The following is a 12,048-nucleotide window of genomic DNA, read 5'->3' as shown; positions in this document are numbered from 1 at the left end:
CAGTGTCACAGCCAGCCAGGCTTTGCTCTTCTCTGGGGGTTTCACTCAAGGACCCTGGCAGGACTGGCTGATACCAAACTGCCCAGTTTTGTAACTCTCTCACAACAACTTGATTATCTGTAATTCCTGGTTTAGCAAAGGACAAAAGGAGCTTCCCACTGACATTCACAGCAAGGCAGCAGTATAGCCAAAAATTAATTCTGAGCTTTGCAGTCCTCTGCTGCCTGCTGCCCTTGTTCATGGACCCCATCCCGAGCTCTGGCCTTTCTTCCATGCCTGTCTTTTTAATAAACAGAAAATAGTTTTGATGCAGTGGTTTCCCCCTTCAAGGAGTGATTCCCTTTAGGGCTTTACCTGGGAGGAAATGCAGTGTGCTCCTTGAAGGGGGGTCTGGGCTCAGTTCAGGCTGGACTTGCAGCCTGTGTTTTGCCTTTGATCTGGTTGTGTTTCTCCCCCTGTGAAATGCAGCAGTGCTCAGTGATCCAGTCACAAAGTGTTACTGAACCCCTTGAATTGGTGGGAAATAACCTGAAATCTTAAGACAAGTGCAAATGATTAATTCATTATTAAATCCATCATCCCACCAAATCCTCTCTTTGAAGGAGCCTTAATCCAAGGTATTATTAATATAAAAGCAATTATGTTCCTGGCTTATCAGTCATGTGAATGAACATTTCATTCCTTTCTTTGCTGCAGTGCGGAGGGTCCTGCCTCTGAAGTCATGCAGATTGATTTTGAGATTGAGGAGCTGACTGACCTGCCTGAGACCCAGCTCATCACCTGGCAGGTGGAGTACCCTGGAGACACCACATCCGATCTGGGGATCTCCAAGATCTACGTGAGCCAGAAGGACCTGGTAGGAGTTGTCCCTTTGGCTATGGTAAGGAATTGTTTGGCATTCTGCAGGGCTCCAGCACTGACAGTGCCCACGGCCAGCTCAGAGGGGAGGGAGGGACACAGGGAAACACCTGAGGCTGGGATCCTGCCCGGGAGGGGAGGGCACAGCTCCCCGGGAGGCAGCTCTGCTCTGGGGCTGCTGCAGTGGTGGCATTGCCCCTGCTCTGAACTGCTGGGGTGCAGCACGAGCTGTGCTGGGGCACTCCGTCCATCTGACCTGAGCAGGAGGGCTCTTACCTTGGGCTGGGGCCCTGACTGACGGCATTCCCACATCCTGAATTCCGACTCCTCGTCCATTTGAGAGTGAGAAGAAATGAAAGCAAGGGCATGAGTTCTGATGCATTTGAATTGGCTGGGGAGCACACAATGCAGTGTGGAGCCAACTGTCTGCTCTACAGAAATGCATTCAGACAGGTGCCCCATGGTGACAGTGAAAACCACAGCACTTGAAAATGGCCTGGTCCTTTAGCCTTGTTTTTACCTAAAAACTGCCTGTTAGATACCCAGATTTCAAGTACAATCAGAAATTTGTGCATTTCCTCTTCTGTCCCTTTCACATTTCTTTGTTGTTGGGATTGAAGCACGCTTGTGTAAGGTCTGGCTGTGCCTCATTTCTGTTCTCAGGCAATCTGTTAGAAAATATTGACACGTTATTATTTAGTGCTGAAAGAAAAACAAAAATCAATCCCAAAGCATTTAAAAAAATGTAACCTGGATGTTTGCCTGGTGATAGCAAGTTAATTATGCCATTACTGGAGACTGAAGGTGTTCTCTGCACTTTGACTCCCAGAACTGGCTGCTCTTGTTATTTGAATTTCCCAACTTTGACTACTCAGATGCTGGGATTCTTTCTTTTACCAAAGCCACGTTTTCTCCCTGGTGGCTGGTGCCTTCATTGCCAGGGTGTGTGTCACAAATGAGAGTTGTGTGACCCCTTTGCACGGCTGCTGCCTCCTGGGAGGTCTCTGCTGCTGTGCTGGGAAGGGAAGAGGCTTTTCCAGATTCACGGAATATTCTGGGCTGGGGCATCGAGTCCAGCTCTGCTGTCAGCGGGGCCCTGGAGTGCAGCACACGAGTTCTGCTTGGGGGTTAAGGCTGTGGAAGGATCAGACTGAGGTAATGGGAGATGTTGGGGTTTCTGTTCCCTCCATACATAATTGAAAAGAGAAAAGGTTTCCTCCCCAGCGGTTCCAGTGGTGGCAGGAAAGCAGAGTTCTCCTCAGGTGTGCCCACGAGCCGTGATTGCTTTATTATCAAGTGATAGAGTGGCAAAATATAGCTCCTGAGAACAAAAATAGATCCTGCTGGCAGCTGCTGCAAATCAGCTCACTCTCCTAATTTCCATGAAAGATGAGGAAAAGCCCATTTTGCAGCAGCACAGAGCTGTGTGCTCAAAGGTCACCTGCAGCCTGTCACGTTGGCAGGAGATGGCATTTGCAAGGCAACAGGTGAGGGGATGGTGGGGAGGGGAGGAGGAAAGACAAATGGCAGCAGTCCCTGGGTCCCTGGCACACTGGGGATGCTGTGACCTTCTCTGCGTTAGCTGCACTGCCAGGAAGGAGCTCCAGGGTGTTCCAAACCTCCAGGTCTTTGTCACGCTTCGCTTTGTGCTGAGGAAATGATGATTCACGTGCAGCCCTTTTGGCATCCAGCTTTGATTAGTTTGATACTTCAGTTTTCCCCGTGGTCCTTGCAAAGCCAGCTTGTCATTTGTATTAAAGTAAAATTAAAAAAAAATTATCATCTTCCATTTAGAAAGAAGCACAATGAAAATTAGTATGCTGTTATTTCTCTGGTTTTGGAGAACAGGAATGATTTGGGTTAATTTTTTATTGGTCTTTATAGCAAACCATGTAATTTCATGTGTGCCATTGTTTCAACCTGCTCCTGATGTTCTTTTTAAAACTTTAATGAATATGTTGACAGGAAGTAAACTGTTCTACTTACCATCAGCATGAGAAGCTGTATAAGCAGACCAGGTAGATAAATAAAACCAGTTGTGGCAGTAAAGAGGCTATTTATTATAAAGGAAACTTTATTTGTACTACAATTATTTCTGATAATTACAGGGATCAGCTGTCATGGTGGTGGCTGCCTCTGATGGATTTTCTAAATCCCCAGGGTACTAATGCCCTTATAAATGTACCTGACACATTGCAGTGGTAAATAGTGCTGTTCCTGTTCTGGTGCAGACTGGGTGCAGCTCAGGCTTAGCTGCCACAATTCCCAGGGGGCTGCTGCAGCCTCCTCTCCCCCTCCACCCTCTGAGCTGACCACCAGGCTGCTTTGGGGTGAAATCTGAGCTTTTCTGAAAGGTGGCTCCCCTTGGGAGGGATGAGCAGGTTGATTTCAGGGATCTGCTTTGGCTGGGGCCAGCCTGAGCTCTGCCTGGAGCTGAGCAGGGCAGGATCACGTCAGCCAAACCCTCTGTCCTACTCCAGTTCAATGAGGAATATTCCTAAAGACTTCCACTGACAGCTTTATGAAAAAGAAAGAGATGTCTAGAGAGTAGATAAAAGCTTTTACCTTCCTAATTCATAGCTTTTAAATTGCAATTACAGTATTCGGCAAGTTTTCAAATATTTAATTAAAATGTTACCCAGTGCTGAAAAGGAGCCTTTTAAATCAAAATGATTAGTGAATCAGAGATGAAATCTACTCCTAAGGAAGGGAGAAACTGTTGGATCACTGTGACATTGCCAGCAACCATTTTCTTTTCAGAAATAAATCCTATTGCTTCCTGAAATTAGACAGGTCAAGGGCTTCAAATTTCACACCATGAAACAGACTTGCCATTCTCCCAGGAAGGTCTCAGCACCCACCAGTTCTGGTTCTGAGTCACCTTTCTTGGAAATAGGCATCCCAGATGATGTCTCTTGCCATCGCTGCCCGAGTGTTTATGTCCTGGAAATGTTTTGTCCTGTGTCTCAGCAGATGCATGCCAGGGTTTGCTTCTGTTTCCTGGGGGTTCTGTAGAGTTGGTCAGGGCTTGTTCTCCACGTTGGCACACACTTGTCCTGTGGCTCAGTTACATCCAGATCGTTCTGCTGCTCTGCTGTTTCAGCCTGGAGACCTTCCCTGACGCTGAAATTCTGACTGTCAGTCCCCTGGTGAAGCTTCTCACTTCATTTCATTCCTTTGCTGTTTTCTGAATCCTCGGCTTTATCTCTTGCTTCTATTTGATAGTTCAAACTTCTGTATTGACAATGCCTTCCCAACTGATATTGTCTGCAAATTTGAGTAGCAGTCTGTTCCAGGGTCATTACTGACAGCAGTAAAAACACAGATTTTCCCTGGGCTGTTTCTGGGCTCTTGTATCAGTCTGGTTCTGGAGTATTTCTGTGGCAGTCCAGAGGAACAGATTGTCTCCCTGGCTGTGGCTCTCCCAGCTTTTCCTGGATCCAGAAACCTCCCTTATGGATTGGTTCTCGTGCTCAGGCAATTCCACTGCAAGGACTTTGTATTGCAGAGCTTGTTAATCAATCTTTGTGCAGTGTGGGAGTCAGATCAGGTTCTGTTTCACATCCTGGTAGCTGCAGTCAGCCCGTGCAGCTGATGGGAGACAGTGTTTCATGAACATGGGAGAATCTGTGGTGCTTCAGGAATTAATTGAATTGCAGGGATCTGAAGCCACAAGACATTTTCCCGTGTGTAGATGTTAAATATTCAGGCTGTTTCAGTTTGTGGTGTTGGCACTCTCTGTGCCCCAGTGATGGACCAGGCCTGGGCAGTGCCCTGGGCTGTGGCAGTTCTGGGCTCTGTGTTCAACAAGAACAGCCCTGCAGTGGGGCTGATTTCAGGGCTCATTCCCACGTGGAGCTGAGTGGAAATGCAGCTGGGTTTGGGATTCAGCTCCTGCTCCTGCTGCTGCTCACCGAGCCCTGGCCAGCTGTGTGGCCAGCAGCCCTGGCTTTGCCTTGTGAGTAAGAGATGAGTGAGGAGTGGAGCAGCCCACCTCCAGTCCAACCAGTGCCACGTGCTCTGGGCTTTTCCTTGCAGAATTAATGACGACCCTGGGGTCCTTAACATTTGAAATAGCAACAGCTATTCAATAGCAACAGCTCTGTCCCTGCACAACTGGAGTTTGTGCTGACGTGTGGAGCATGCAGTGAAGAAGTAACTGTGTTTATTGCACACACACACACTTGGCTCCTCACGTCCCCAAGCAGTGACAACTTGCTTTAATCCAGTCCTTCTTCTGCCACTGTCACCACGGGTGATGGAAAGGGATCTTGGTGCAGCTGTTGCTGAAGACAGGAGGCTGGAAATGCGGGTTTGTCCCTGGAGCTGCAGCGGGGCTGAGTAATGCAGTGATCTGGAGCAGCAGCCTGGCTCTGAGGGGCACTGAGCGATGAGGGCTGGGGCTGCCTGCTGGCACCGCTGCTGACAGCCACAGTTTGATGTGGGACGTGGAAAATTGGGCTCCCCAGAGAAGCAGGAACCAGCACAAGGGTATTTTCCTTACGGATTAAGGCCTAAGAAAAATGGCTTTGCATAAGAGCTGTTCTTTCTGAAGTGTGAGTCACATGTGTTTTCTTTGATTAGACTGAACAGGGTTTGAGACAAGCCCAATCCTTCACCCTGACAATCTCTGTGTTGCTCCGGAGCTGTGAAATGTAGAAGGACCAGGAAAACATGGCAGTTGGGAATTTACAGCAGGTTTCACCAGAACACGTCCCTGCTTTATGACAATGGACACAAGATTTAGAAGTGCTGGCCTGTTTTCACACTGCTGTAAAACCACTGTTACTACAAATGTTCTGAGTTCAAAACAAAAATAATTTGAGGTGAATTGAGTTTTCAGAGTGACAGTCTTGTAATTATTTTATAATTGGATCATTTTTGTGGCGCAAATTTCAGCCAGCTGAAAGGGACCTCACTTTGAGTAGGAAAGTGCTCCAGCCCAGAGAGACCTTGGCTCTGTGCTCTGGGGCTTGGGCACCTCCAGAGAAGGGGACCCCATCCCTCTGGGGAGCCCTGGCTGTGCTCGTCTCCACGGCAGCGTTTTCCCTGTGTGTCCAAATGGAATTTCCCATGAGCACTCCCCAGAACCGAGGCTGGACAAGGTTAACAGAATAAATTGGGTATTTACTGAAGGCCTTCAACAGGCACAGCTTGGGCAGTCAAAGCCTCCGAGGGGCTACTCCCGAAATGGTCACGAGTTTTTCACACCTTTATAAATTTGGTCCTTTTACATATCAGGGTTAGATCCTGCAGTTACAGCTTCGGGTAATGAAGTCATTTACTCCAAGTTTGCTCCCCCAACTCCCTTTTGTTTCCATCTCTTGGGGCCTGAGCCAGTGAGGTGTCCTTGATTCCCAGGCATGGAGAGGAATTGTGTCTGAATAAAAAGGGAGAACAGCAGCTGACAGGCTGTGGAGTTTTACAGTATTACACTAAAGCAGTACAAGACTGGAAAATACAAAAAAAAAAATCTAAAAGCTAAATGCTAAGGCATGGGGACAGTGTGACTCCTCTGGTGTCACTCTGCCCTGTGGGGAGCAGCAGGGCTCCAGCTGTGGGCCCCAGCTCAGCCCTGGTGGGGCTGGACAGCCCCAGCTCCTGAATCTCTCAGGCTCTGCCTGCCCAGCTTGGTGGCCCTGGCCTGGCTCCCGAGCAGCGCTGTCCTTGCTTGGGCTCTGCCCTCCCTTGCCTTGGGCTCTGCTCTCCCTTGCCTTGGGCTCTGCCCTCCCTTGCCTTGGGCTCTGCTCTCCCTTGCTTGGGCTCTGCTCTCCCTTGCTTGGGCTCTGCTCTCCCTTGCCTTGGGCTCTGCTCTCCCTTGCTTGGGCTCTGCTCTCCCTTGGCTTCTCACCTCTCAACTGGCGTGCTCATGAAAAGATTTCTCCCTTTTGGCATAACGAAGGGGATGCTGCCTTAATTGGTTCCCTTCAGGTTAGTGATTTGAATAAAGCATTGCTGCAGGAGAAGCAGAGCATTTCTCCTTGCTGAAACAGAGGTGCTGCTGGAGCAGACCTGGCTGGGATCTCTTTTTGCAGCTTGACATTATTTTTAGATGTTCTTGCTCATTTTGAGGTACTGTTTGGGGGCTGGGGGCTTCCTTTTTTTTCCTTCTTTTTTTTTTTCTCTCCTGGGGATTTAAGATTTTGAAATTATTTATTTATGAGCCATGAAAATCTCCCCAAAATGGATTTTAACAAGTGTGTAATTGGATAATTTGACAACTGGTAAGCTGAAGCCCCAGAGATCAGGAATTACACTTCACCACAGAATAGTGGTTCTTCATGTAGAATTAATTAGATTTCCTCTAGATTACAAGTAGTAAGAAGAGTAGTCAATTAACAGAATTATTCCTTGACTTTCCCATCCTTCTTCCAGCCAGTGGTTTTAAGAATTCCTTTTCCTGTGTGAGATGTCCTAGAGTCAGGATGCCGGGGATTGAAGAGTGACCAGGACTGAGAAGTGGCAGCTGTTGTGTGTCACCTCCTGAGGGCTGCCTGTCCCCAGAGCTGAGAGCCGCTGCTCCCAGAGGCGAGCAGCCAAAGGGGCCAGGCTGCTGAGGAGAGGGGGTGCTGCTTTCCAGCAGCCCTGCTGGTCCAGCACGCTGACACTCCCCAGCTGGGCTGCTCCCAGCGCCTGTGGAGCTGCTGCACCAAGCAGCAATCATCATTCCTTCTGTGGGGCCGTTCTGAGCCCCGCTCCCCTCCCTGGCTCCCTTCAGTGCCTGCCCGTGCACAAGGAGCAGTGGCACGGTCACAGAAGGGGTTAAAAACCTGGAGACAGAAGCCACTTGAGGCAGAGTGGCTGTGGCAGGGACAGCTTTGGGGACAAACACTGGCAGTAGGACAGGGCAGGGAGGGCGTGGAAAAAGGGTGGCAGTGGGGGAAGCCTCACTCTGCCAGTGCCCCAGGGCAGGGCAGGGCAGGGCAGGGCAGGGCTGGGCAGGGCAGGGCTGGGCTGGGCAGGGCTGGGCTCAGCTCCGGCTCTCAGCTGCCTGGGGATGGGCTCAGGGAGTGGCACAGGCTGGGCTGTGTGCAGGATGTGTCTGACAGCGAGTGTGCAAGGAGACCTTTGATCCTGTGCCTCCTCTTCTGCCTTTCTCTCAGCCTGCCTTTGTGTGGGGCAGCAGAGACACGGGAGGGGTTGGGGCATGAAGGAGCTTGGGCAGGAAGGGATGATGATGGTGCTTGTTTGGGCAGGATGGGATGATGAAGGTGTTGGACAGGAAGGGATGGTGATGGTGTTTGTTTGGACAGGCTGGGATGATGAAGGAGCTTGTTTGGGCAGGATGGGATGATGAAGGTGTGGGCAGGAAGGGATGATGATGGTGTTGTCAGGCAGGGATGAAGATGCCTGGGCAGGCAGGGATGATGATGGTGTTGGGCAGGCAGGGATGATGATGGTGTTGTCAGGCAGAGATGAAGATGCCTGGGCAGGCAGGGATGATGAAGGTGCTGGCAGGCAGGGATGATGATGGTGTTTCTTTGGGCAGGCAGGGATGAAGCAGAGCAGCCAGCTGGGGTTCAGGTGGATGTCTGGGTCACACCTGACCTCCCGAGGCTCCCTGTGGTTCTGGGCACGTTCCCCTGTGCCCGGAGGAACCAGGCTGTGCACTGTGCACTGTGGGGGTGTTCTGGGCTCCCAGCTGTGTCAGGAGCAGCACAAGCACAGGGCCTGCAGAGCCTGGCCCTGTCCCCCTGGGGAGGGGGCACTGGAGATGTGCCCAAAGGAGAGGACATGGACCCAAGCCCCCAGGGTGAAGATCTCAGAGTTTAATGTTTCCTGAATGCTGAGAAGATGGATTTTGTAACAGCACATCTGTTTCACTTCCATCGTGACCTTCAGAGAAGGGACGAGGAAAAAGTAAGACAGGAAATCTGTACAGCTGAGATTTTGGAATACCTAATGTTGTTTTGTAATCGCTGATGTCATTTCTAATTGTGGGGAGAATACAAAAAACCCCAACAACATCAAAATGTGGAAAGTGCTCATCTAAAAAAGCTTGACATTTAAAGAGACTAAATTATAGGCATATAAGAAATGTAAATGTTAAATTAAAAAAATCTGGTTCTTTTTCATACCACTTACTGGTAGTTCTGCCATAAAATAACAGAATCACTACCCTGGAGTGGGATTCTGCAGAATTACTCCCCTGGAGACACAGCACTTACAGTTCAAAGGGACTTCTTCCTGCAATGCTAAACTTCTATTTCCTACACCCATCAGCTCCAAACAGAGGGAACATCAATACTGAAGCCACTCTACACCTGGCCTGAAAATCAGTCCTGACAATTTGAAAATAACTTGCTGGACTTTCAAATGTCCCAACTGGCTGTAAAAACCAATAATTGTTATGTTATATAGGAATATGAATCTTACATAGTTTGATAAGCAAAGACAATACACGATAGTGATGAGACTTTCCATTGTAATTCAGGGTAAAAATTCCAAATTCTGGTTGTAATATTTGTGAGGCAAACCAGCTTTGAATTTAAAAATAATTCTCCCTGTTTCAGTGAAATGAAGGTGTGTTGTTTTCACATGTGTATTTTCTCTTTGATATTAAAAAGATGTCAGAAAATGGAATTAAGTTTCCTTGTCAGAACTGGGTACAATCTAATATATGTATATAGCTCTTTGCTGATAACAGGAACCACTAAAAAAAGTGAAGAGCTTAGACATGAGGGGGAAAACAAAGCATTTCAACATTTAAAACAGAGAGGAAAAAAGCTGAACATATGTAAAAATATGTAAAAGTATACATCTAATTTTGTCCTAAAAGGAGCAGAAAAGAACAGATCTGTACTGCAGCTGGCATCCAAGAAACCTCAGCTCTCCTTCTTTGGGGACGTGGTTGGGCAGATGCTGTAAAAGCCAAATTTATGGGTTATGGATGTGTTTTCTGTTCTGTGGTCTGTCAGATGAGTTAGGAATTTCTTACTGTAAAAAACTGAAATATTTTAGACTTGGCTTTCTGAAGCGACTCTGGGCTTTGTCTCTCACTTCCACAGCGTGAGGGGGAAGCCTTCAGGAGGAGGCAGAAGTCCAGTTCCAGTTATCTTCATTTCTAGTTTCCCTTTTCCGTGTTAAAGTGGGACGAATATAAAGCATGAGAAGGTGTGGTGTTGGTGTTCAGCCAGAACGGGATGGACTCGTCAGTGGGTTTGAAGATGGGTCCTTCTCTTGCTCCTGCTTTCCTTTCCACGTGCTCCAGTTGAATCGTGCTGGTTGTGAGGAGAGGCTGCTTTGAATGTGTGGTGGATGTGCAGTGAGTGATGTGCAGGGATGTCCCCAGCAGCTGCAGCTGCCTGGGCTGGGCCGAGGACAGTGCTGGGAATGAGATGTGAGCAGGCTGGAGGGGTGGAGAGAGGCTGCCTGCTCAGCTCTGCAAGGGGCTTGGAGAATCCAGGGCACTGTGATTGCGAGTCCTGCTGCACAGGATTCCGAGCAATAAACTCACATGTGGGGAAATGCCAGAGCCTTCAGTGTCTGACACAGCTCAGCTGTGCCTCTCTCTGCCCTGGCAATGTGGTGATGTCCAGCCTGGCTGCCCACGAGCTGCCCTGTCCTTGCTGTGCTGGCTGGGAGCCTCAAGAGCCAGATCACGCCTTGGCATCCCCAGGGCACAGCAGGTGGTGCTGCTCTGCTCCTGGGTTGGTTCCTCTTTCTATCCTTTCCAGATTTACAGAATGTGTTGTTTATTTCTGCCAGCAAGGAGGCACTTTAAAGTTCAATGACTTTTTAATAATGATTTGGTTCTCCTTTCTGAAAGAACTTTGTTATCCACATCTTAATTGCAAGAATTGCTGCTGCTGCTGCTGCCTGAAAGCAGTTAGCAGACATCAATCTGCTGGGAAAAAGACTTAGCAACAAGCCAGGCTATCAGTAAACCACATGGTGGTACATGTTTGTGTGTCGTGCGTGGCTGTTTGTGCCTGTAGGTTGTGGATGAACCAGGTAAGCTCCTTGTGCTGCTCCCAGCTCGGTCACCAGAAGCAGTTTGGCTGTACAAACACAAAGCTGTGGTGGTGGAGCTGTTCTGGGGTGTTTCTGTTGCTTCCCGTGCTGTTGAGCAGCGTGTCTGGCTGAAGGCTGTTCCCCTGGGTGGCATTCAGTCACACTGCAGTCTCTGCCCTACACCTGTGAACATCCTCTGCTAACCTTCATGTGGTCTGCAGCATCCCTGGCAGAGGAAAGGATGAAAGTTATGCCCTTTCAAAGTCACTGCTTCCACTAGAAAATGTGCATCTGTGCCTCCTTTAGTAATGCTGCCTGGTGCCCTGGAAGGACGAGGGGTGGTAGGAGGGAGAAGGAAGGGGGGAATGCAGCAGCAGCTGCAGTGTGCTCTGTCAGCAGGGTGACATTTAGGAATGCCTGCCGGTGGACTCTTATCTCCTCTCGTTCTTTCTTTGTTATCTTAAATGGATTCAATCAAGAGTTGCTTCATGGACAAACAGCTGGAAGAAAGCATTTCACTTATTTCCTGGTTTTAGAAGTCTTCATGCTAAGAAGCACTGAAGAACAGCGTGCAAGTGCTTCGAGGTACTCACAGACTAATGTGGAATTTACTTCCTACCTGTGCAAGAGCCTGGGACTGGTCCTGTCCCCCCAAATCCCACATTCCTGACAGGGCCAAACATCACTTCCAAAATCAGTGCCTGTTTTGTTGTTGGATGTCGGTGGAAGGAGCTTTCTGTGATTCCTGGGAACTTCTGGACCTTGGTTAGACCAGGCTGGTGACCCCAAACCCACGGGAGGGTCAGAGCAGCAGCTTTGGTTTGGGCTGACTTTGATGTTTCACTGCAGGCATTTGACAAATAACTTCAAATGTCAACCTGTGAAAAACCCCCGTGGAAAACAAGTGTTAGTCCAGCTGCAGCTAAAGGGAGCATTTTACCTGTCACTGTGGCCATGAGGCAGTGAGAGAAAACTCTCTTAATGGGCTCTGATTGGTTTCATTTAAAGAAAGACTGATCTCTCTGTGGCCAAAGAGCAGTTTTGTTTTGCTGTTTCTTTTTATGTCTGTCTCATTCTCTTTCCACATCCATTCTCTGCCTTTTGGTTGGAACTGGGAGGGAAAGGCAGAGCGAACCTTTCCACCTTGCTTGCATAAAGGGTTCATATTTGTTGGAGAAGGCCTCAGCATTGAGCAAATGGAATTATTTATGGCAGAAGAGGAGCACAGGAATATGT

General features: G+C 48.7%; 1 protein-coding gene across 3 annotated transcripts in view; it reads left to right on the top strand.

Moving 5' to 3' along the window:
• TMEM132D (transmembrane protein 132D) overlaps positions 1-12,048 on the top strand; it is a 184,317-nt gene that overhangs the window by 113,180 nt on the left and 59,089 nt on the right. For all 3 annotated transcript variants that reach the window (XM_039724849.1, XM_039724850.1, XM_039724848.1), the window contains exon 4: positions 697-880. In XM_039724849.1, coding sequence (XP_039580783.1) covers positions 697-880 — 184 coding nt within the window. The remainder of the gene's footprint in view (positions 1-696; positions 881-12,048) is intronic.

Source organism: Passer montanus, unplaced genomic scaffold (genome assembly GCF_014805655.1).
Source record: "Passer montanus isolate IOZ18808 unplaced genomic scaffold, ASM1480565v1 scaffold53, whole genome shotgun sequence".
Taxonomy (NCBI): Eukaryota; Metazoa; Chordata; class Aves; order Passeriformes; family Passeridae; genus Passer; species Passer montanus.
The sequence above is the reverse complement of the archived record's forward strand: the minus strand, read 5'-3'. Positions and strand labels throughout refer to the sequence as shown.